This window comes from Hylobates moloch, unplaced genomic scaffold, assembly GCF_009828535.3.
Source record: "Hylobates moloch isolate HMO894 unplaced genomic scaffold, HMol_V3 SCAFFOLD_19, whole genome shotgun sequence".
NCBI classification, from domain to species: domain Eukaryota; kingdom Metazoa; phylum Chordata; class Mammalia; order Primates; family Hylobatidae; genus Hylobates; species Hylobates moloch.
This window is the reverse complement of record NW_026652294.1, coordinates 38,816,580-38,841,796: the sequence shown is the minus strand read 5'-3', so window position 1 is coordinate 38,841,796 and position 25,217 is coordinate 38,816,580. Positions and strand designations below refer to the sequence as shown.

The 25,217-nt window shown below is 50.1% G+C and overlaps 1 protein-coding gene across 7 annotated transcripts in view; it reads right to left on the bottom strand.

The window, feature by feature from the left end:
- Positions 1–25,217, bottom strand: part of DNAH2 (dynein axonemal heavy chain 2) — a 118,910-nt gene that overhangs the window by 21,792 nt on the left and 71,901 nt on the right. For all 7 annotated transcript variants that reach the window (XR_009211092.1, XR_009211094.1, XR_009211093.1 and 4 more), the window contains 23 exons: positions 24,951–25,068; positions 24,606–24,742; positions 23,646–23,783; positions 23,399–23,557; positions 19,584–19,736; positions 19,310–19,401; positions 18,798–18,996; positions 18,448–18,672; positions 17,279–17,383; positions 14,975–15,163; positions 14,371–14,456; positions 14,102–14,232; positions 13,803–13,952; positions 13,308–13,475; positions 12,914–13,074; positions 12,404–12,543; positions 10,218–10,350; positions 9,918–10,057; positions 7,501–7,711; positions 6,892–7,008; positions 6,560–6,701; positions 4,614–4,783; positions 4,351–4,467 (listed from right to left, as the gene is read on the bottom strand). Coding sequence is in view for 4 of the 7 variants with exons in the window: in XM_058431469.1 (XP_058287452.1) it covers positions 4,351–4,467; positions 4,614–4,783; positions 6,560–6,701; positions 6,892–7,008; positions 7,501–7,711; positions 9,918–10,057; positions 10,218–10,350; positions 12,404–12,543; positions 12,914–13,074; positions 13,308–13,475; positions 13,803–13,952; positions 14,102–14,232; positions 14,371–14,456; positions 14,975–15,163; positions 17,279–17,383; positions 18,448–18,672; positions 18,798–18,996; positions 19,310–19,401; positions 19,584–19,736; positions 23,399–23,557; positions 23,646–23,783; positions 24,606–24,742; positions 24,951–25,068 (3,381 nt within the window). In the remaining 3 variants the exon portion in view is untranslated. The remainder of the gene's footprint in view (positions 1–4,350; positions 4,468–4,613; positions 4,784–6,559; positions 6,702–6,891; positions 7,009–7,500; positions 7,712–9,917; positions 10,058–10,217; positions 10,351–12,403; positions 12,544–12,913; positions 13,075–13,307; positions 13,476–13,802; positions 13,953–14,101; positions 14,233–14,370; positions 14,457–14,974; positions 15,164–17,278; positions 17,384–18,447; positions 18,673–18,797; positions 18,997–19,309; positions 19,402–19,583; positions 19,737–23,398; positions 23,558–23,645; positions 23,784–24,605; positions 24,743–24,950; positions 25,069–25,217) is intronic.

Below are 25,217 nucleotides of genomic sequence, written 5' to 3'. Positions count from 1 at the left end.
TCCAGGGAGAGACAGCACAGGTTAAGAAAACTGATCTACCCAGAGAACCCCCACCCTGCTACGGTCCAAATGTCATCTCACTCAAATTCATTTTTGAACTTAATCTCCAGTGGAGTGGTGTTGGAAGGTGGGGCATCTGGGAGGTGATTAGGTCATGGGGGTGGGGCCCTCAGGAATGGGATTAGTGCCCTAGTAAAAGAAGCCCAAGAGAGCTTGTTTGTCCCTTCTGTTATGTGAAGACACACATAAGCATCATCTATGAGGAACTGACCCTACCAGACGTCGAATGTACTTGCACCTTGATTTTAGACTTTCCAGCCTTCAGAACTGTAAGATATCAATTCCTGTTATTTATAAATTACCCAGTATTTTGTTATAGTAGCCCAAATGAACTGAGATAACCCCTCAGCTGAGACGGAGCAGAACAGGAAGTTGGGGAGGATGATTTGGGGGCTTTAACTTCAGAAGGTTGAAGTCTAGATTTTTAACTCACAAAGGCAAGATTAGTTGATTTCGAATTTCCATTTCTTTGGACTTTAGTTTACAAAGGGATTTATTTAATCTTTAAAATTTAATTTCTCCCTAGGGGTTATATTCAAATTTGTGGAATTTCTGTATATTGTTATTATTGGAGCGTTTTAATGCTGTCATTTAACTGAACTGCATGGCCTCTGATATGTTATATTGGACAATGTGACTAGACATAATTTGGAATGCAAAATAGGAAAAAAATGCGAATGTTCAACCTTGGGGATACAGTTGCCCTAAAGTAGATTAAGACATAATTTGGAATGCAAAATAGGAAAAAATGGGAATGTTCAGACTTGGGGATACAGTTGCCTTGAAGTATATTAAGATTCTGTTCTGACCCATCTCAGAGCCTTCTGGGACCCTATCTATGCCACTGGTTTGTAACCCTTGCTGTATATCAGAACCAGCTGACAAGTGAGTAATGGCTAAAGCTATTTACTCAAAATTTGTTCTGATCTGCACTGTAGTTGGGCTCTGAGCCTCTTTTCAGACCTGAGCCTCAGTACTACGCATAAGCTTTCCCATCTCTGGTAGGTTCTGTCAAGAAAGCTTTTAAAATGTGATTCTTATGCTCTGCCAGGGATTCTTACTTAATTGGCCTGGGGCAGGGCCCAGGTATCAGCACAGTGTCTATTGTGAAGTTCTATTAAAAGGTACATTTGGGGGCGGGCGTGGTGGCTCACACCTGTAATCCCAGCACTTTGGGAGGCCGAGGCGGGCAGATCACTTGAGGTAAGAAGTTCAAGACCAGCCTGGCCAACATAGTGAAACCCCATCTCTACTAAAAATATAAAAATTAGCCGGGCGTGGTGGCAGACGCCTGTAATCCCAGCTACTCGGGAGGCTGAGGCAGGAGAATCACTTGAATCTGGGAGGCAGAAGTTACAGCGAGCTGGGATCGTGCCACCGCACTCCAGCCTGGGTGATAGAGCGAGACTCTGTCTCAAAAACAAAATGAAACAAAACAAAACAAAAAGGGTATATTTGGGCCAGGTGGGGTGGCTCACCCTTGTAATCCTAGCAACTTGGGAGGCCAAGGCAGGAGGATCACTTGAGCCCAGGAGTTCAAGACCAGACTGGGTAACATGGTAAAACCCCGTCTCTACAAAAAACACGAAAAATTAGCCAGGAATGGTGGAGTGTGCCTGTAGGCCCAGCTACTCAGGAGGCTTGGGTGGGAGGATCACCAGAGCCCAGGAAGTCAAGGCTGCAAGGAGTCATGATTGCGCCACTGCATTCCAGTCTGGGCGACAGAGTGAAATCATGTCTCAAAAAAAAAAAGAAAAGAAAAAGAAAGAAAGAAAGAAAGAAAGAAAGAAAGAAAGAAAGAAAGAAAAGAAAGAAGAAAAGGAAGGAAGGAAAGAGGGAAGGGAGGGAGGGAAGGAAGGAAGGAAGGAAGGAAAGGAAGGTACATTTAGGGGCATGGTGGCTCACACCTGTAATCCCAACAACTTGTGAGACTGAGATGGGAATCCAAGACCAAGACCAGCCTGGGCAACATAGCAAGACCCCATCTCTAAAAATAAACACATAAATGCTGCCGCTTCTTTTTTTTTTTTTTTAAGGTGCATTTGGCTCGTAAATTTAACAGGCTTTGTCCACAAAAAAGGAGAAATGTTTGTTCCCTATCTGCTTTCTGTTATCACTTAGGGGTTCTCAAGTGTGGGTGTGGACCCTCCACCAAAAGACCTAACACTGGGTGCGCTATAAATGCTTGTTTGATGAATGACATTGTTGGCAGTGCACCACAGAGGTCCCATTTTTCACATATGTAAGGAACCACTCCTAATTATTTAGCCCAGGATATGATTCATCTAGGTGAAAACCCTTTCCAAACAGATTGCCACACCTGTGATTCTTCACTCTTGGGAAAAGAGAGAGTAAAAGAGCAAAGTTTTGTGAGAGGTTGGGAGGTGGCAGTGGTAGCAGGGATGGAGCCGTGGAGGAGCAGGTGCAGAGAGAAACCCTGTTCACCCGACCTGGGTGAGTTCCCCACACAGAAGAGGCCTCGCGGGCAGCTTAACTTTTGACAGTAAAGATGCCTACAGCAGGAAAAAACGGGGATGAGCCATGGGCAGAGTGGCACGAAGTCAGGAAACCCGGGATCTAGCCCAGCTGTGACGGTGATGAGCCAGTGAGCCCTTGATCTCCCTAGCCTCAGGCTCCTCATCTGATCTGTGGAGGTCGAACCTGAATGTTTTCCAAAGTTGGTTTTAGGTAAAACAGTTTGAAATTGTATGGCCAGCTTCAATTTTATAAATATTTTAAATTTCTATATGAAGATAGCACCAACAAAGTTACAAGGCAAGCAAAGATCCAAAGATTGGAAACAGTGTCTCCCTCACATGGGGAACAATTAAATAAATGATGGTGTCCCTGTAGCTACCCACTGGAATATCATGCAGTGGTAAAAAGAAAGCAGAGGCTCTTTACATACTGATAAGGAGCAATCTTCGACTCACAGGTAAGTAAGATAGTAAGGTGCAGGCTGGGGGCAGTGGCTCATGCCTGTAATCCCAGCACTTTTGAGAGGCTGAGGCCAGCAGATCACCTGAGGTCAGGAGTTTGAGACCAGCCTGGCCAACATGGCAAAACCCCGTCTCTACTAAAAATACAAAAATCAGCCGGGCGTGGTGGTGGGCACCTGTAGTCCCAGCTACTTGGGAGGCTGAGGCAGGAGAATCGCTTGAACCCAGGAGGCGGAGGTTGCAGTGAGCTGAGATTGCACCACTGCACTCCAGCCTGGGTGACAGTAATATCGGCTGCTTTCAGAGAGGAAAGCTGGTGGCTAGAGAACAGAAGGTGGGCGAGGGAGACTTCTTACTGGATACTCCTTTGTACCTTTCACACTTCAAACCATGTAACTGTATTACCTTGGGGATAGAGTAGTATTACCTATTAAATCAATCATTTAAAAAATCAAATGATAAACTGGAAGAATTTTGAATTTTTTTGATAATGGCACTTGCCCATCATTCTGCCTGGTTCAGGAGTCACTCATGCATGCATCTTGTTTTTTGTTTTTTGGTTTTTTTTTTGAGACAGTCTCACTCTGTTGCCAGCCTGCAGTGCAGTGGCATGAACTTGGCTCACTGCAACCTCCACCTCCCGGGTTCAAACGATTCTCATGCCTCAGCCTCCCAAGTAGCTGGGATTACAGGCGCCCGCCACCATGCCTGGCTAATTTTTGTATTTTTAGTAGAGACGGGGTTTCACCATGTTGGCCAGGCTAGTCTTGAACTCGTGACCTCAGGTGATCCACCTACCTCGGCCTTCCAAAGTGCTGGGATTACAGGTGTGAGCCACGGCGCCTGGCCTCATGCATGCATCTTGCAGGAGATCGCCTGGGTTGCCCAGACTCCTCACGGTAACTAACCCACTTGGCCTCTAGGAGAGCCCGTCCCCACACAACATATGCACAGACACCCTCACGTTGTTCTTGGTCCACAGAAGCGACACAGACACTCTTGACCCATCCCTCTGGCAAAGACCAATTTGCCACCCAGATTTCATCAGTTAATATCTCAGGCCCCATCTCCGAAGGGTGTGACAGAGATTGCCAGCTCCCAAGTCAATCTTTGGAAGGGCTCCTGGGTCGCAGTGCCTCTGAGCCTTTATAACCCTCTGCAATTGACTTAGCTTTCTGAGCCAGAGGCAGCCCAGTCTAAAAAGGGCACGGAGCGGGAAGGAGACAGGACTGGAATGGCACAGGACATGGGGAAGGGAGGTAGAATTAGATGGGGAAAAACAAATGCTTAATGAAGCAATCCAGAACTCTGGGAGAGGGACCTCCATGGAAAGGACAGGCGATCGGCTCACCTCCCGCAGCTTCTCCTGGGCCTCAGCGAGCGCGGCTTGCTTCTCCCGAAGCTGAGCCAAGGCAGCATTCATCCGGATCCGCTTGGGCTCCACCACCCTATACAGCCGCCCATACAGCTGCGGGGAGACAGGCTATGGGTGTCACCCGCCAACCCACCAACCCCCGCACCTCCAGGCATCCCCTCCTTCCACTTGGGTCTGTGCATCCGCCCTCCCCCAGGCCTGCCCTCCCTACCGCCCCGCCCCAGCCCAGACGCCCTTACCTCCATGGCCCGCACCCACATGCAGAGGGACTTGGCAGCCAGGGAGACGCGGCCGATGATGTCAGGCTGGAAGTCAGGCTGGGCGCAGTAGGCCCCGATCTTCTTCAGAACCTTATCTGAGATATTGTCTTTATCAAAGTTGATCAGTGACTTGATGAAGTTCTGTTCCCCTGTGGGATGAAAATTAGGGGCCTTAGCCAGAGGCCTAATGCCATCCTCCTTGTCCAGCAGTTTCACCTCCACTACTCACGCATAGCCACATTTTTCCTGGGCTTAGTTCCTAAGGCCAAACCATCTGACCTGGCCCCTAGTTCCTCCCTCTGACTCGGCTCTGCCTCTAGGCACCTCTCAGCCCCCAAGGTCCTCGACAGTCTTCCCAACTCCTCTCTCACCACTTACCTTGAACACGCAGCCAAGCCACCCTATACTTCACTTTTTTTCTCTCTGCTTTGCACTTTCTTCTAGGGCAGGGATCCCCAAACCAAGACTGGCAGGCTGTATTCTACTACGGGAACCCAGAGCAGAGTAAACCACAAGAATGGAACACAGAGTCCCGGTTCCCATTTTCTGATTCTTGTTCCCCTCTGGGGGCCTGAGGGCATTCCTACCCTTGGAGGCAGCAATACATTCTTCTATCTTTTTTTTTTTTTTTTTTGAGATGGAGTCTCGCTCTATCGCTCAGGCTGGAGTGCAGTGGCGCGATCTCGGCTCACTGCAAGCTCCGCCTCCCAGATTCACACCATTCTCCTGCCTCAGCCTCCTGAGTAGCTGGGACTACAGGCGCCTGCCACCACGCCTGGCTAATTTTTTTGTATTTTTTAGTAGAGACAGGGTTTCACCGTGTTAGCCAGGATGGTCTCGAACTCCTGACCTCGTGATTCACCCGCCTCGGCCTCCCAAAGTACTGGGATTACAGGCATGAGCCACCACGCCTGGCCCATTCTTCTATCTTTAGGACAATTTTGTTTAATATACAGATGCTCCCGATAAGCCCATCAAACATTGAAAATATGGCAAATCAAAAATGCATTTAATGCATCTAACCTACTGCATGTCATAATTTATCCCAGCCTAACTTAGACGTGCTCACAGCACTTACATTAAGCCTACAGTTGGGCAAAATCATTTAACACAAAGTCTGTTTTATAACAAAGTGTTGAATACCTCATGTAATGTATTGAACACTGTACTGACAGTGAAAAACAGAATGATTGTATGGGCACCATTGTAAAGACGAAAAATCTTCAGTCAAACCATTGTAAGCTGAATGTCAGTATTACGATGAGCTGTTTTCTGTTACTTACAACCAAATAATCTTTTTTAAAATTTCATATTTAATAATTAAATTCTAAAAGCAATTGGAAATGTAGTTTTTTCTTTTTCTCTTTTTAATGAAAAGAAACAGGTAACTGTAAAAAGCCAGAAAATACCAGTAACAACTAAATAATCTTTTTTTTTCTTTGGAGACAGGGTCTGGCTCTGTCGCCCAGGCTGGAGTGCAATGGCACAATCTCGGCTCACTGCAGCCTCAGTCTTCCAGGTTTAAATGGTCCTCCTGCTTCAGCCTCCCAAGTAGCTGGGACTACAGGCATGCACCATCATGCCCAGCTAATTTTTGTATTTTTTTTGTAGAAATGGGTTTTCGTCATGTTGCCCAGGCTGGTCCCAAACTCCTGGGCTCAAGTGATCTGCCCACCTTGCCCTCCCAAAGCTTGGGATTACAGGCATGAGCCACCACACTCGACCCACAACCAAAGAACCTTAACTGATATTCATGCGGTTTCTTTTCTACTAGGCTCTATGCTCTCCTTTCTACTAGGCCCTGTGCTCTTGAGGGTAAGAACAATGCCTCATCCATCCCTGTCTTTCTGAGTGTCTGCTGTACAGCTGACGACCAATAAACACTGGGTGAGCGGAAGTCATTTATTTCATGGTCTCTAGCTTACCTAGCTGCCTCTTGGCCTCTGCCCATGTGGGCTCATTGCCTCGAAGAATCATAACTGCCTGCATCACTATCTCCACTTGGGCTGGGGGCCGTCCATAAGACTTGATCTCTCCTATATCCTTCTTGTTCAGAGACTCCAGGGCCTGGGGGAAAAAGGGATAAAGTGAGGGAGCAACTCAACGGGTAAGACAGGACCTTATGGAGACGGAACCTAGCTGAGGTGCCACCTCTTCTTCCCACTTCCCCAGAGTCTTTGAGGACAAAGAAGACTGGCCCATTCCCTTCCCCGGGGCCTCGCGCTCCGGCTCCCATCCTTGCACCCGCCCTTGGTACCCGCATGGCCTCTTCCAGGGCGGGCAGTGCCTCTTCTAGGTCTTTCTGGGCATTGTCAGCCAGTGCCTGACACTTGATTTCCTCAACTGCAATCTTTTCACTGTTGGCTGTTACGGCCTAGGGATGAAAAAAGGACAAGGGTTTTTTGTCTTTGCCTTGGGCAAAGGTGGGAGTGATGGTGTTGGTGGAAGAGATGAAAGAGAAAGCTAAAGAATTTTTTTTTTTTTTTTTGAGATGGAGTCTAGCTCTTTTGCCCAGGCTGGAGTGCAGTGGTGCAATCTCAGCTCACTGCAACCTCCGCCCCCAGGGTTTAAAGTGATTCTCCCACCTCAGCCTCCCGAGTAGCTGGGACTACAGGCACCTGCCACCACGCCCAGCTAATCTTTGTATTTTTAGTAGAGACAGGGTTTCACCATGTTGGCCAAGTTGGTCTCGAACTGCTGACCTCAGGTGATCCTCCTGCCTCGGCCTCCCAAAGTGCTGGGATTACAGGCGTGAGCCACTGCACCCAGTCGCTAAAGAAAATTTAAGAAGGGGAACATGGGTTCCCTGACGCGGTAGCCGGCACTGGTGGGAGTGGAGCACGGGGGGTGGGCGTGGGCCCTCGACCTTCTGCTGCTCATCCGCCTCCCGCTTCTGCTGCACAATGATGACCAGGTACTCCTCACACTGCTTCTGGAACTCAGCCACCTTCTTCTTGGCATCCTCCAGCTCCAACGACATCACTTGCACCTTTTCCCTAGTTTCGTCGATCTTGAACAAGCCTGTCCGCAGTTTATTGGCTTGGTCCAGCAGCTCCTGCCGTTTTTCTCCCAGCAACCTGGGGGAGAGAATAGGACAGGGTGTGGAGAGGCGGGGCTTCCGGCAAGTGGGGTGTCCTGTAAGGTCCACCTTCCCCGTGTGTCTCAAGTCTGCCTTCCTTTCTGTCCACCAACACTACCACCACCATCTTGGTTGGGATTCTATCATTTCCTGCCTGGGTCATTGCCAACAGCTTCCCAAGGGCTCTTCTTGATTTCAGGCTCTCATTCCTCTGGTTTATTCTACACACCACTACCAGAATCAGCTTGTTAAACAGTCTCCATCACACCACCTCCCCTACATGAGAATCTTCCTCTGTTCCCCACTGTGGAACAGGCAGGTGGGCTGGCCCAGGGCAGGCAGCTGTCCCTCAGCTCCAGCCTGGTTTTTTTTTCCCTATGGGAATGTGGCCCAGGATTGCAACAATTTATTTCTGTCTCTCTCTCTTTCTTTTTTTGTAGAGATGGCATCTTGTTATTTTGCCCAGGCTGGTCTCAAACTCCTGACCTCAAGTAATCCTCCCACCTCAGCCTCCCAACATGCTGGGATTACAGGCATGAGCCACTGCACCTGCCCCACAATTTCTGATTTTTTTTTTTTTTTTTTGAGACGGAGTCTCACTCTGTCACCCAGGCTGGAGTGCAATGATGCAATCTCAGCTCACTGCAACCTCCACCTCCTGGGTTCAAATGATTCTCCCACCTCAGCCACCCACCATTATGCCTGGCTAATTTTTGTATTTTTGTAGAGACAGGGTTTCACCATGTTGGCTAGGCTGTTCTTGAACTCCTGACCTCAAGTGATCCGCCCACCTCAGCCTCCCAAAGTGCTGGGATTACAGGCGTGAGCCACTGCGCCCAGCCTTATTTGTATCTTTTAAAATATCCTTTGCAATAAATCAGCAATAGTAGGTGAAGTGTTTCCTGAGTTCTGCGAGCCACCTAGCAAATTAACTGAACCTGACAAGGGGGTGGTGGGAACCCTCGATTTATAACCGGCCAGGCAGAAACACAGGTAAAACACTCGGCTTTCGGTTAGCATCTGAAGCGGGGGGTGTATTGTGGGACTGAGCCCTCCGCCTGTGTGATCTGACTCTAACTCCAGGTAGATCGTTTCAGAATTGAGTTATATTATAGGACACCCAGCCAGCGTCCCCTGGAGAACTGCTTGGGTGGGGAAAATCCCTGCCACATCTGGTGTCAGAAGTGAAGTACAGCCAGCCTTCCGTATCCACATCCATGGATTCAACCAACAGAGGATCAAAAATATTTGAAAAAAGTCTGGGCACGGTGGCTCATGCCTATAATCCCAGCACTTTGGGAGGCTGAGGCCGGTGGATCACCTGAGGTCAGGAGTTCAAGAACAGCCTGGCCAACATGGTGAAACCGTGTCTCTACTAAAAATACAAAAAAAAAAAAAAGTAGCTGGGCATGGTGGTGCGTGCCTGTAATCCCAGCTACTAGGGAGGCTGAGGCAGGAGAATCACTTGAAGCCAGGAGGCAGAGGTTGCAGTGAGCCAAGACTGCGCCACTGCACTCCAGCCTGGGCAACAGTGCGAGACTCCATCTAAAAAAAAAAAAAAAAAAATTGCAAAAAAAGTTGCATCTGCACTGAACATGTACAGACTTTTTCTTCTTGTCATTATTCCCTAAACAATACAGTATAATGACTATTTACATTGTATTAGATATTATAAGTAATCTAGAGAGGATTCAAAGTATATGGGAGGAACATGCATAAGTTACACGCAAATGCACCATTCTATATCAGGGACTGGAGCATCTGTGGATTTTGGTATCCGTGGGAGGTCCTGGAACCAATTCCGCATGGATACTGAGGGACTGTCCTGTGTTGAGTGAGAGAGTAGGGAAAACACTTTGTTTTTTTCTATCTCATACAGGTAGAAAGTCTAGAAGACATTAAAGGCAGACAGGAAAGGACTGGGTATATTATGGCAATGTTCCAGTTATATTATGGTCAGAAAAAGAGAAACTTCATGCCAGAAAATAAGGGCCAAGAGGGTGTGGAGGGGGGCTGAGGGGAACATAGCCAGAAGGCTGTGGAGACAGCCCCTCCCACGGGAAGCCCCAACTCCCTCTTCCCAACTTCCTGGGCAGAACTGCGGCCTTTGCGTCTCTGCCCTTGCACATCAACATCATTTCACCCATTGCCCTCCGAAGACACCAGCCTCCCTGGCCCTGCACATCCCCTGCCCCGCTTCATACTTCTTATATCCAGACACGAGTTCCAGGTAGTTGGTGGGTGTGACGTAGTTGTGTCTCCGCAGTTCCAACAGCATCTTCTGGGAATACTGAGCTACTGACCAGTGCATAGTGACGAAGATCTGGGCCACCTTCCTGTGGATCTGAGGCCAGTGACACAGGTTGAAAAGGCGGATGGAAACAGAAGTGGGAGAGAGGCCGGGAGTGCAATGAGAGGCGGGGAGGAGGGAGGCCGGGGGTGCGATGAGAGGCGGGGAGGAGGGAGGCCGGGGGTGCGATGAGAGGCGGGGAGGAGGGGCTCACATTCTCCTGAGTTCCCAGGTCTACTCCTATGAGGTACTTCTCAGCCACCTCGAGCAGGGCCTCTTGGGGCCACTCTGAGAACCAGTTGATGGTTGTGCAGTTCACCAAGGCTGGGTACTGGCGGATCCAGTTCCTGGGAAGGGGTTTGGAGAGGCTGTAAATTCCATGCACAGACACAGCCTCCAGGTACTGGCTTCCCCACACGCATCCACTCACTTTCTAGGAACCTAAAATGCCCCATCCCCTTGCTCCTGTATCTCCTTGTCCAAATTCTGTTCCTTCAGAGCTAGTTCAGCAGAGCATTTAGAAACAGGTTCTGGCGTCAGAAAAACCTGGTTCTACACTTTCAAGGTGTGGATCTCCAGCAAGGATCTAAGCTCTTTGAATGCCAATTTCCTCGTCTCTAAAATGGGAATAATAATACAGGCTGACTAGGGCGGTTGGGGGATTCAATGAGGTGTCACACGTGAAAAGCTCAGCGTAGCACCTGGCTATGGTAAGTACACCATGTATCACAAACATTAAAAACAAAATGGTAGGCCAGGCACTGGGGCTTGTGCCTGTAATCCCAGCACTTTGAGAGGCCAAGACGGGTGGATTCCTTGAGCCCAGGTGTTCGAAACCATCCTAGGCAACATGGCGAAACCCCATCTCTACAAAAAGTACGCAAATTAGCTGGTCATGGTGGCATGTGCTTGTAGTCTCAGCTACCGGAGAGGCTGAGGCAGGAGGATCACTTGAGCCTGGGAGATGGAGGTTGCAGTGAGCCAGCGTGGCACCACTGCACTCCAGCCTGGGCAACAGAGCAAGACTCTGTCTCAAAAAAAATTTTTTTTAAGGTAATCCAAATTGCTTCCCTGCACAAGTTCTCTGCCCTCTTCCTAGTTTCAGATGCCCTTAAAAATCTAGTCATATCAAGAAAGTGTGGTATAGACATACAAGATAATATTATTCAGCCTTAAAAAAAGAAGGAAATCCTGACACATGCTACAACATGGATGAACCTTGAGGACACTACGCTAAGTGAAATAAGCAAGTCACAGATAGACAAATGGTAGCTGGGCGCGGTGGCTCACGCCTGTAATCCCAGCACTTTGGGAGGCCAAGGCGGGTGGATCACTTGAGGTCAGGAGTTTGAGATCAGCCAGACCAACATGGTGAAACCCTGTCTCTACTAAAAGTACAAAAATTAGCCAGACATGGTGGCGAGCACCTGTAATCCTAGCTACTGGGAGACTAAGGCACGAGGATCACTTGAACCTGGGAGGTGGAGGCTGCAGTGAGCCGAGATCACAGCACTGCACTCCAGCCTGGGCAACAGAGCAAGACTCCGTCTCAAACAAAAAAAGAAACAAAGACAAGTGCAGCATGGTTCCACCTATGTGAGGCATCTGATGTCAGACTCAAGAGACAGCAGCTGGGGAGGGAATGGGGAGCAGTGGTTTCGTGGGTATGGAGTGCGACCTCGGGAGCATGAGAAAGCTCTGGAGCTGTTACACAACAGTGTGAGTGTACTTCACACGACTGAGCACTGCACTCAGAAACAATTAAGATGATACATTTTGGGTATGTGTGTGTGTGTGTGTGTGTGTGTGTGTGTGTGTGTTTTGAGACAGAGTCTCGCTCTGTCACCCAGGCTGGTGTGTAGTGACGAGATCTCGGCTCACTGCAACCTCTGTCTCCTGGGTTCAAGCGATTCTTCTGCCTCAGCCTCCTGAGTAGCTGGGACTATAGGCGCCCCTGCCACCATGCCCTGCTAATTTTTTGTATTTTTAGTAGAGATGGGGTTTCACCATGTTAGCCAGGATGGTCTCAGTCTCCCGACATCGTGATCCACCCGCCTTGGCCTCCCAAAGTGTTGGGATTACAGGCGTGAGCCACTGTGCCCAGCCTGTGTGTGTGTGTGTTCAACCACAATTAGATTTACAATGACAAAACAAAACCAAAAAGCCACCCACCAAAACAAGCAAACAAAATCTAGTTATGCCAAAAGAGGATGGATGACTCCCATGTCCACCAAAGGAACTTCCTGAAATCGGGCACAGCCTAAGGAAAGGAGATGGGCAAGGCGCGCAGAGGAGCCTGCTGTTACTCCTGACACTGATTTCCAGAAGGCACAGGAGGCCACAGCAGGGTGAGGGAGCACACAGAAGGGGCTGAGAGAAGAAGAATGTCACAGAAGTCACCTGAAGGGATCCCCCACGGGGCTGAGGCAGAGCACGATGTGCAGGTTGTTTCGCACGCGTTCGATGAGGTAGGTGAAGAGGCTGTCCGATGACTCAGGCACCTGCTCCGCCCGGGCCTGGTCTATGATATGAGACTGGATCTGGACAGAAGCCACCCAGGGTCAGAGGGCTGGCGTGTCCATGGCAGAATCAGCGGGGGCAGCAGGTCAGGCAGGGCTGACGAAGTGTTTCCCAGGCTGGACTCGAACTCCTGACCTCAAACCATCCTCCTGCTTCAGCAACCCCCACCCCCGAGTAGCTGGAACTACAGGCTCAAGCCACTGTGCCTGGCTCTGAAGCGTGGGTTTTAAAGCAGCTCTGCCCAGGGTCCCTGGAGGGGACCTTCTACCTTACAGGGCTAAGGTGGGCAGTGGGGGTGCTCCAGTGGCACATTCTGGGAGGTGTGGTCCTTCTGGTGTCAGCTAGGCAGGCCAAAGAACCGACTGGTCAAGGGTGTGGAGGGAATCCTACCTCTTCGAATTCATCAGGCTTGTAGAGATTGGGCACCTCGCCTGAGCTGAGGATGTTGTTGATGTCCTCTAGGAAGGACTCATCAGCTATTTGGGTGTCCACAAAAAGGAAGGACGTGGTCTTGAGCTCCACCCCAGCCTGGCGATACAGACGCTTGATATCTGGCCGAGGGAGGGAAGGAGGACAAACTCACTGCAGATTCCCCATCCTGGGCTTGATTCCTTTTCTGAGATTTAGGAACCCTCCCTGCCCCACAGCATACACACAACACCATCCTACACCCAACACAGGCCAGGTACGTCTGCCCATCTGGCTGCCATCTCTCCTCTCTTGTCATTGCAGGAATGCACGCATCTGATCTTTCATTCCTAGCGTTTCAGAAACCCAGCCGTACCGTCTCGGAACTCTTGCTTCCGATAATGTTTGGTGACCTCGATCTGGAAGGTGGTGTAGTCGCAGATGGATGAAGCCAGGCGGGCCAGACTCTGGCGTCCGCTGCCCCCAATGCCCACCAGGAGCATGTTGCCCCGAGGCTGTCCAATGACCCGCACGATCCGTGTGACTGGGGGTGGGGTGGGTGTGAGGGTAATGAGTTGGCTGAGCAAACTCAGGGGACCTCCAGGCCCTAGGCTAGGGATTGGGGCCCCTGAAACTGAAGCAGAGGAACCAAGAGGTATGAGAAGAAGTTGGTGCCCAAGGCCCAGGAGGCAATTCAACTTTTAACCTCCACCTTCTCTGTTAAACACACACTGCCACAGGGCATCTGGGGCCAGGAAGAAAGGCAGCTTCCAGAACTTGATTTGGGAGACCTGGGAAGGGACCCCTATTTCCTTAGACATACCCCATCGCTGAGATGATGGGGAAGGGGAGGGGTGTGGCAGGTGCTCACTGTGTTCAATAGCCTCTCGGAAGAGCACTAGCTGCATGGGCACGACAGAGGGTGACAGGTTATACTCATTTAGAGCCGTCTCCATGACTGTCTTCAGCACTGTCAGATCTGTGAGGTCTTCATACACCTTGGGCTCCTTCAGGAAATCCCCTGGGCCATGGGAAGAGGGGATCAGAGTCACAAATGCCTGGTTTGCCTCCCCCTGCAGGGCTTCACACTTTAGACTCCATGCCCTGACTCCTTCTGGCCCCGAAGTCCTAAGAGTGTCAAGCCCAAGGTCGTCACAGCTCCCAGCTCACCAAAGATAGGAGGACGCTTGCTGGGACAGAGATGATGAAACGTGAGGTCAAAGAAGGAGCCGAGCTTGTCGCTTATGATGCCCATGAAGGCTTCTGTGTCTGCCGCATCAACCAGCCGGTCAGAGAAGACTCTGTGGGCAGGGAACTGGGGTGAGATCTGGGAATAAAGAGGAGAATGGCCTGGGGAAGGCAGCGTCAGGCCGGGAGCGAAGTGGGGGTGGGAGCAAGGCTGAGGAAGCCTGTGTCTGGCCAGGGCACATGCATGTCACCTGAAACATTCATGGATCCAGAGCCGTGTGATGCTGGACTTGGTATCATGGAAGTCCTTGTTGGCTCTAAGCATGCCCTGGAACACCTGGGAAGAGGACTGACTGTTGGGACCAGGGAGCAAAAAGATTCCCTCCAGAAGTTTTTTGTTTGTTTGTTTTTTTGAGACAGAGTCTCACTCTATCTCTAAGGCTGGACTGCAGTGGTGAATCTCAGCTCACTGCAACCTCTGCCTCCCAGGTTCAAGCAATTCTCCTGCCTTAGCTTCCCATGTAGCTGGGATTACAGGCACACGCCACCATGCCCAGCTAATTTTTTTTTTTGTATTTTTAATAGAGACAGGATTTCACCATGTTGGCCAGGCTGGTCTTGAACTCGTAACCTCAGGTGTTCTGCCTGCGTTGGCCTCCCAAGGTGCTGGAATTACAGGTGTGAGCCACTGCGCTTGGCCCAGAAGTTTTAAAGGTAAGGCCAGGGAATGTGGCACTTCGGCATGGGGGTGACTTTTGGTTGCGCATGCTAGTGAGTGATAAGGCTTAGTTTGAGAAGAGAAAGCCTCCGCGAGGCTGGGCCAAGCAGAAGGGGCAAGGTCAGGCCGAGAGTCACCTTGGAGATGTCTCGAAGGTTGAAGAGGTAATGGATCTTGGTGGGCGTGGGCAGGAAGCGCTGTACCACGGTGTTGTACATGTCCAGGGTGGCCTCTGTCACCACGTTCCCAATGGGCTTCACCTCTTCCTCAAAGTCCTGAAGCTTCTGATTGATCATGGTGCCGAATATGCGGATGATCTGGGACTCCTAGAAGTAGACCCTGGCTCACTCTCTAGGGCTCCTGGCCTTCTAGCCAGAGGGGAAGCCAATAAAGAGCTTGGCTCATGGGCACAATTTAAGGGGGCATCAAAAAAAAATCCTAGGGCCAGGCGCGGTGGCTCATGCCTGTAATCCCAGTACTTTGGGAGGCCGAGGCGGGCGGATCACTTGAGGTCGGGAGTTCAAGACCAGCCTGACCACCATGGAGAAACCCTGTCTCCACTAAAAAATATAAAATTAGCCGGGCATGGTGGCACATGCCTCTAATCCCAGCTACTCGGGACGCTGAGGCAGGAGAATCACTTGAACCGGGGAGGCGGAGGTTGTGGTGAGCCAAGATCGTGCCATTGCACTCCAGCCTGGGCAATGAGTGAAATTCCGTCTCAAAATAAAAAAAATCCTAAACTCAGAAATAAGACAACCGATAAATGCTATTTTAACACTATATATATACATATAGTGTTATATATATTATATATACTATATATTTATACATATTTATATTTATTTATTTATATATACTGCAACTTCCACCTCGTGAGTTCAAGCAATTCTCTGCCTGATCCTCCCAAGTAGCTGGGATTACAGGTGCCCACCACCACGCCTGGCTAATTTTTTGTATTTTTAGTAGAGACAGGGTTTCTCCATGGTGGTCAGGCTGATCTCGAAATCCCTACCTCAGGTGATCCGCCTGCTTTGGCCTCCCAAAGTGCTGGGATTACAGGCGTGAGCCACTGCACCCGGCCTTAACACTATACATATATATATATATATATAAATTTTTTTTCAGACAGGGTCTCATCTGTTGCCCAAGCTGGTGTCCAATGGTGCGATCATGGTTCACTACAGCCTTGACCTCCTGGGCTCAAGCAGTCCTCTCACCTCAGCCTCTCAAATAGCTGGACCACAGGTGTGCACCACCACACCCGGCTAACTTTTGTATTTTTTTATAGAGACAGGGTTTCCCCATGCTGCTCAGGCTGATATCAAACTCCTGGGCTAGAGTGATCTGCCTGCCTCAGGTTCCTAAAGTACTGGGATTACAGCTGGGAGCCACCGTGCCTGGCCAACACAGTATTTACAAACAAAAATGAATGCAAAATATTCATCATTAACAAACACAAACATTTTAAATAAAGACCAGATGGGGATTACTGATTTCTCCTTTCCCCTTAGGCTCCAATATGGCTCAGCACTGCACTCTACTGATTTTGTATTTATTCAAAATGGTGGTATTTTGCTCATCATAAATTATTGGCATTAATTTTAATTTTAAAAAATATTGCGTTACTACAGACTCACCAGTACTAGTGGCCAAGCCTCAATACCCTTCCTGTTCCCCTGGGATCCCTTGGCCCCACATACTTCTCCAGTTCTCCTTCCCACTCCATACGATCAATAGAATGTCACAGACAGGAAAAAAAAATGTGAGGCCAAGTGTGCTGGGAGGCTGAGGTGGGCGGATCTCTTGAGTCCAGGAGTTTGAGACCAGACTGGGCAACATGATGAAACTCTGTCTCTACTGAAAATACAAGAATTAGCTGGGCATGGTGGTGGGCGCCTGTAGTCCCAGCTACTCTGGAGGCTGAGGCAGGAGAATCACTTGAACCCGGGAAGTGGAGGTTGCAGTGAGCTGAGATCATGCCACTGCATTCCAGCCTGGGCAACAGAGTGAGACCCTGTCTCAAAAAAAAAAAAAAAAAAAGGAAGTGTTAACATGTTATTTCTCCTGATTACAGGGTCTTTTGGGTGCCCCCTTAAATTCTGCACTGAGACGGGTGACTCGCTGGCCTGGCTCTAATCCTGACACTGCCGTGGGCTTTGTAGGGTCTACCTTCCTTAGTCTACTTGAGCTTCACTGTGTTCTCTGCCCATTGGGACTACAAGGCTTCCTTTTCCACAGCCAGGAAGGTACGCTTCCATCCCGTAGCTCCCCTAGCTCAGGAGCCAGCACAGGCCCGGCCCTACGGATCGTCCCAGCTTCCTGTGTGGAGCTCTGCTTGAGGTGCCTCGGCCCCCTGGGATCTGGCCCCTGCTTCTCTGAGACAGACACGTTTCACCTCCTACCCTCCCCTCGTCCTGCAGCCCCCATGAGATCCTCACTGTGGGGAAGGTCATGTTGATAATGTTGAAGCGACTCTGTAGCCTTGGGGAGATGACAGTCCGTCCACCCCCAGGGGGGCCCATGGCAGCCATCAGGAACATTTCCTAGAGAGCAGTGACAAGGAGGACAGAGAGGCAGGAGGGGAGAGGGCAAGAGAGGTGCTGACACAGGCCGGGTAAAAAGGAGTGGGAGGAAAACAGTGCGAGGAGGGACAAAGGGGAAGAGGAACCAGGACGCAGCGGGTTGAGAGGATCATGGAGCGGCAGGGCAGGGGGAGGCGAAGAGAAGGAAGGGACATAGGAAACTTATTTTAGAACCAGGAATGCATTTGTCTGTATTTCATCCTTATAATCCATGTACCCAAATGAGAAAATACAGGTAAGTAAAAAAAAAATTTGTGTCTTCTAGACTTTCTCTTTTTCTTCTTTTAAAATTGTGCATATCTATACACATGTGTGTATGTTCTCTCTCAAACACACATGAATATATCACTAGCCGAGTTTTTGGCCCTGAGTGCCAGATATACACACAAACAACCCCAGGAGCCAGGCCGCGATGGCCGCTGATTAAAGAGAAGCAGCAGGGGGCGTGGCTCAGGCCTGTAATGCCAACACTTTGGGAGGACGAGGTGGGAGGATCTCTTGAGCCCAGGAGTTCAAAACCAGCCTGGGCAACATATGGAGACCTTGTATCCATTAAAAATCATAAAATTAACCTGGCACTCCAGCCTTGGCAACACAGCAAGACGCTGAAAGAAAGAAAGAAAGAAAGAGGAAAGAAAGAAAGAGAGAAGAAAGAAAGAAAAAAGAAGAGAAAGAGGGAAGAAAGAAAAAAGAAGAAAGGAAAGAAAGGCAGAAAGAAGGGAAAGAAAGAAAAAGAAAGAAAGAAAGAAAGAAAGAAAGAAAGAAAGAAAGAAAGAAAGAGAAAAAGAAAGAGAGAGAAAGAAAGAGCAAACAATATGCTCAGAATCCCACGAAGTAGCCAGGACTGAGGGAGGATGCCTGGCTCGTGAGTGGGGAGCTGAGGACTGCTGTCATGAAGAAGGACACTCCTGTGTGGGAAGGAATCCAGGATGATAGGACCATAGCCTGGGGCCCCAGTGGAGTGGGGACTGAGCCTATCCCAGAAGGGAGCAGAGGCCTGAAGAACAGACTCTCGGGAGGCTTACTCGAATGTACTTGATGGTCTGCTTCGCACGGTCATACCAGAAGCCATAGTCAATCCAGAGACGGATCAGCTCCAGGGGTGGCTGGGACCCAAACATGTCCTTAGCAGGCATATTTAGGTCATCCATAAAGGTGATCATGCTTTTGCCCCCGAATGGCACGTAGACACCCTTGGTTCGCTTCTCAACCCTGCTCTCAATGATGCTCTGCACGTTATTGGATGTGGTCTGGTGGAAAGGTACCGAATGAATGTGTGGGTCCCCTGAGAGAAATACGGGCTTAGAGAGGAGGGTCAGGCAGGCACTTGGATCCCAGGGGAGCTAGCGGCCTGGCCCCTGGATCCCTGACACACCTGTGCGGACATGTTGACAATGAGCACCGACCACTGGCTGGAGGGCAGGGACTGCAGAACGCTCTGGGCGATGGAGGTCTTCCCAGTCCCCACGGGACCCACCAGCAGAACAGGATTCTGGTTGGCCACCAAGGTGCTCACCAGGTAGTTGTAGCGAACAGTGTCGACGGTGGGCACCATGATCTTATAGAAGGGGGAGCTAGGGAAGAGCAGGGGCCAGCTCTCAAGAACCAGCCGCCCACTCCTTTCCAACTCTCACTTCCTTTCCCTCCACGTCACCACTGTCTCATCACCACCGTGCCCTCCTGTGGGGCCTGGGGATCACGCGCTCCCCTCAAAGACCCTGTCCTAAGCACTCTAGGTCCCACTTCCTGTCCTCAAGAGGCAGCCCTTCTCTGGGACCTGCCTTCTCCTTCCTATCACTCATTTTTGCTTCTAGGCCCCATCACTCTTGCCACGTCCCCTACCTGCCACTGCCCCATGCCCTCCTCACACCCAGGCCCAGCTCTCACTTTGGAGGGTAGCGCCAACTCTTAGGGAGCTTGTCCTCAAATGATGTCCAACTCCGTATTTTGGGGTCCACAAAATACTCGTATACTGTGTCCTAAGGAGGGCATGTAGGTCAGGTTACCAAAGCCTTCCTTGAGCCTTCTCCAGCCCAGAGAACGGGCCCCAGACCACCGGGTGGAAGAAAGAGAGAGGGAAACCCAAGCACAGCCTGAGATGGGGGATGCCCAGGGGGTCTGGAAAAACAGGGCAAACAGGACAGCTGGGTGTGCACCCAACCTTATTGGGAAAGGAGCCCTCGATCTCTCGGAGGTAGCTGTCGATCCTCTTGCGGCCCTCCTCATCCACAGAGGCACACACAGACCAGATCATGCTGAACACAAATGTCATCTCTACCATGGTGACATAGTTCTCGCCGTCAGCTGGGTTCACCTGGATGGAGAACAAGAAGAGGAAATAACCCACCTGTAAGAGACCAGGGGTCCATCTGGCAGACTCGTGACACCAGAGTGTGGAAAGGCTGGGTCTTCCTCCTTTCCTGGCTCTATTAGGAAAATCGCACAGTTTTCCAAATGTGGATGTTTATCTACAACCTGCTGAAAGACTGAGACAAACCTGAAATTTCTTATAGCTCAGCAGTTGCCCTGAGCTTCCTCACTGCTAACTCATGAAGACGCAGCCATCATCTGGCCACAACAGGCCTGCCCTGGAAAAGCACCCATGGGTGCTCAGGAGACAGGTCCCAGAACATTCATAGTGACTTGTTTGTAATTGCAGAACACTGGAGATGACCTAAATGTTCACCAGTAGAGCAGTGGAAAAATAAAATGTAGTGTTCTATCATGGAATAGTATATAGCAGTTAAAGCAATGAAATGAATCTACATGTAGTAATACAGAACTCCAAATCATATTGTTAATTTAACGGACATGTTGCAGTATACAGCATGATATAGTTTTAAAAAAATACCACGTTTTCAGTCAGGCACAGTGGCTCATGCCTGTAATCCCAGCACTTAGGGAGGCAGAGCCGGGTGGATCACCTGAGGTTAGGAGTTCGAGACCAGCCTGGCCAACATGGTGAAACCCCATCTCTACTAAAAATACAAAAATTAGCCAGGTGTTGTGGCACCTGTTAATCCCAGCTACTCAGGAGGCTGAGGCAGGAGAACCACTTGAACCCGGGAGGTGGAGGTTGCAGTGAGCCAAGATGGCACCACTGCACTCCAGCCCGGGCGACCAGAGCAAAACTCCATCTCCAAAAACAAAAAAACAAACAAACAAAAAAACACATTTTCTATGGATACCCATGGGATTATATGTAAAGGTGTACCTTTAAAAAGACCTAGGCCAGACATGGTGGCTCATGCCTATAATCCCAGCACTTTGGGAAGCTGAGATGGGAGTATTGCTTGAGGCCAGGAGTTCAAGACCAGCCTGAACAATATAGTGAAACCTGTCTCAACCAAAAAAAAAAAAAAAGCCAGGCATGGTGGTGTGCATCTGTAACCTCAGCCAGTCAGGAGACTGAGGTGGGAGGATCACTTGAGCCCAGGATGTTGAGGCTGCAGCGAGCCCTGATCATGCCATTCCAGCCTTGGTAACAGAGCAAGACCCTGTCTCTTAAAAAAAAAATTAAAAAAGAGGTCTGGAATGACATACACAAACATATCACAGTAGCTACTTGTGCGGAGTGAGGAGCAGATCAGGACTGGGAGGAGAGAGGGGAACAAAAAGGACTTTAGCTTTACATGAAAAATTATTATTTTCAGAAAGGGAACTTGATTCAACAATTATCTGTGTAATTAAAAATTAAAATGTAAAATGTGGCCTGGTGCGGTGGCTCATGCCTCTAGTCCCAGCACTTTGAGAGGCCGAGGAAGGGGGATCACTTGAGTCCAGGAGTTTGAGACCAGCCTGGGCAACACAGTGAGACCCCCATCTCTAGAAATAAGAAAAAATTAGCTGGGTGTGATGGTGCACGCCTGTGGTCCCAGCTACACAGGAGACAGGAGAATTGTTTGATCCCAGGAAGTTGAGGCTGCAGTGAGCTGAGATCACACCACAGCACTCAGCTTGGGCAACAGAGTGTGACACTATGTCCAAAAATATAAAATGTAAAATGTACCAACTTAATAATGGAAAGAGCATATTTAGAGCCCATGCTCTCAACCCCTTGCCCAGGGGGCACGTGACAGGTGTCTTTCTTCTGATTGGGCACATGGAGCACATGGGGCCATCCCGCCTCTGTCGGGCCTCTTGGAGACCACAGACAGCAAACTCGGCATCCTTCAAACCATCCCTGGCCTACTATACAAAGCAGACACAGGCCCATGGGTGGAGAGCGCTTGAGGATGGGTTGTGAATTAAGATACCTAGGACCACGGATAATGTGATACACTTGGTGCGTCCAATTCAGAATACCCATCTTGGGTTTAGAGAGTAATCCTCAATCCTGGCCAGGCGCAGTGGCTCATGCCTGTAATCCCAGCACTTTGGGAGGCCGAGGTGGGTGGATCACCTGAGGTCAGGAGTTCAAGACCAGCTTGACCAACAAGGTGAAACCCCATCTCTACTAAAAGTACAAAAATTTAGCTGGGCGTGGTGGCAGGAACCTGTAGTCCCAGCTACTTGGGAGGCTGAGGCAGGAGAATTGCTTGAACCCGGGAGGCAGAGGTCGCGATGAGCTGAGATCGTGCCACTGCACTCCAGCCTGGGCAAAGGAGTGAGACTCCATCTCAAAAAAAAAAAAAATCCTCAATCCTATAGGTGGGAAATTATGTTAAAAATCAATTGTCTGCCATTTTCAGTCCAGAATCCTTCGTCTACGCTCCCGGCCTCTCTCAGCACACAACACATCTCACCATCCTCATGGTCCAGCCCTCTCCTCAGGGTCTCTGCCATGCCGAAGCGCATCTGCACAAAAACGCCACCCACCACATCCGGCTACAGACCACCAGCTCGGCCTGCCCTGCCAGGCCTGACTCCTGTGTGTCTGCACTTCTGCAGAGGCCACTCTTGCCCTCTGCTCACCCAGGAAGCCTCCCTTACCCAGCCCATCCTTCTTGGCACCTGTGGGCCATTGATAACTCGTAACTGCCCTCTGCCCACACAGTACCGGGCAAGTCCATCTGCAGTTTTTGTTTTTTTTTTTTTGAGACAGAGTCTTGCTCTGTCTTGCCTAGGCTGGAGTGCAGTGGCACAATCTTGGCTCACTGCAGCCTCTGCCTCCTGGGTTCAAGCGATTGTCCTGTCTCAGCCTCCCAAGTAGCTGGGACTACAGGCACGTGCCACCACACCCGGCTAATTTTGTATTTTTAGTAGAGACGGGGTTTCACCATGTTGGCCAGGCTGGTCTCGAACTCCTGACCTCAGGTGATCCACCCACCTCGGCCTCCCAAAGTGCTGGGATTACGGGCGTGAGCCACCGCGCCCAGCCCCATCTACATATTTTTAATTTACATTAACTGTACCAGGAATGACATATGTTCCTATAGATCTTAATTGTTGTTGATGACATATTAATAGTTTAATTACCTGGCAACATCTTTAAAAACAATACAAACCATTTATAGGCAATGGTTTAATCTCAACAGAAGATATCAAATTTTGGTCCTTACTTCTAAACTGAGCACAGTTTTTCTTAAATATCTATTAATCTGAAATGTTTAAAAAGTCCTCTCATCAGAATAGTCTGGGAGCTTCTTCCAGGAGAAACGGGAGAAATGGTGTCCCAGGGCCTCATCTACACCAAAACTTATATTTATATTTTGAAGGGATGGAGAAGTGAGGAGTGGAATGAGCTATTTTCAGCTCCCAAAGCATGGGTGGGAAATTATAGTGAGACCCCATTGTGTACATATTCAATTCAGAAACCCTAGTAGGACCTTTCAGCTCAACACACACGTGCACACACACAGACGTGCACATACACACCCCTCACTGCCTCCATGGTCGTTGAAGGCTCCCCTTGGAGTCTCTGCTCCAGTCAAGCCTGGAGTTCAACCTGTCCCAGACACACTGTTTCGCGGAAGTTGTCCTGGTGAGGCTGTGAACCCTCCCTGCCCCTGCCCATGGTCTGTGTCCTCCCCTTACCCCGTTCTCTGGCGTGGCCAGGGCGGAGTACAGCTTGCAGAGGGAGGTGATACCGCTATACTCGGGCAAGGGCACCAGCTCCTTGCAGTTGTCCTTCTTAAAGGCCAGCATCTTGTTGATGAGCTTTTCGAACATGCGTTGAAGGGGCTCCACCTCAGCCTGGAGTTGAATAAGAAGGGGCTCTTCATTCACCCTTGTGTCCTGCAGCCACCCTGGTTACTTTCTGTCTCCTCAGTTCCCTTCATACCTTTGGCCTCTTCTTCAGCCACGACTGAACATAGGGCTTCCAGCCCAGGTCAGCGTAGTCAGTGTAGACCATGCCACAGCGGGATACGGTGGCCGGAGAGGCCACTGCTAGGTTCTCCACTTCGAACAGGAGAGACACCTAAGGATATACGTTCGTCAGAACTTCATCTTTCTCTGCATCCCCCACCTTCAGGAATAATAAAACACCCAGAACTCGGATGCTACAAGTTCACAAACGATTTGCTTTTTTTTTGGGGGGGGGGGGACAGAGTCTCGCTCTGTCACCCAGGCTGGAGTGCAGTGGCGTGATCTTGGCGCACCACAATCTCCGCCTCTCAGGTTCAAGCAATCCTCCCACCTCAGCCTCCAGATTACCTGGGACTACAGGCGCACAACACCACACCCAGCTAACTTTTGTATTTTTTAGTAGAGACGGGTTTCACCCGGTTGGCCAGACTGGTCTTGAACTCCTAACCTGGTGATCTGCCCACCTTGGCCTCCCAAAGTGCTAGGATTACAGGCGTGAGCCACCCGGCCTGGCCCAGTTTGCTTTAAAAGAAACCAGAGTTTATTCAAGGTTGTCCTTATGAAAAATCACTCTCTGGCTCGCATTGCTGGAGTGGGTGGAAAGGGTGTGCTTGCCAGTCCGTGAATTCGTACCTCTGGGTGCACAAACGAGGGTCCTGCCTCATGCGTCCATGGGAACGAGCCGAGGAGGGCCGCCCAAGCCTACACAGTGCTTACAACACAGAGTGTTTTTCTTATCATTGTTCTCAACAGCCGCGGCAGGCAAAGCATTTTTTCTTCAGCTGCAGGTTTCCCTGAATCCAGGCATCCTCCCTTCAGCTCTCTCCCGCAGAACCTGCCCTGCTCTGAGATTTCTGGCTCCCCTCCCCAGCCCCGGCCCATGCCCTCCAGTGCCTGCCTCTGCAGGCCCTCGGGAGTCAGCCGCATCACTGACCTGCTCAGGCATCGCGATGCGCTCGCCGTTGATGAGGGTCAACACCTTGTTATCATCCATGACGGAGTTCATGCTCTCGATCCACAGCGTGTCCACAGGGCCATCGAATAGGATCCACTTCTCGTCGGGTTTCTCATCTGAGTAGATGGTGCGTGATGAGGCAACCAGGGAGCCGTTCACCTTGCACCCTCCGCTCACCCTCCTCTGATGCGCAACCCTACACGTCCTTGTACTTCAGCATTCCCCAGGCATTTCTCTCCCAACTTGGACTTCCTATCCCCAGACTCCCTGCCCCCTTAGGAGACTCAGGCGTCTGCTCTCCACACCCCACGATCCTCTGGATACCTGCACATGCCGTCCGCATGACACTGGACAAGATGCCATCTGTCCATTCATTGGTGCTGAGGTCATATTCCCCATACAGTTCCCCTAGGGACAATGCCTTGGGGTTCAAAGGAAACTCCTGAAAATGACACCGGAAGGGGTTTTAGCTGCTGATAGACAAAAACCGCCCTTTACTTCCAGACCCCTCTTAGGTACACGCATTTGTCCCTTCTCTCATCGCTCCAGGCCTCCGTGGTCCCAGGTACAGCCCTCCTGGCCTTGCAAGGT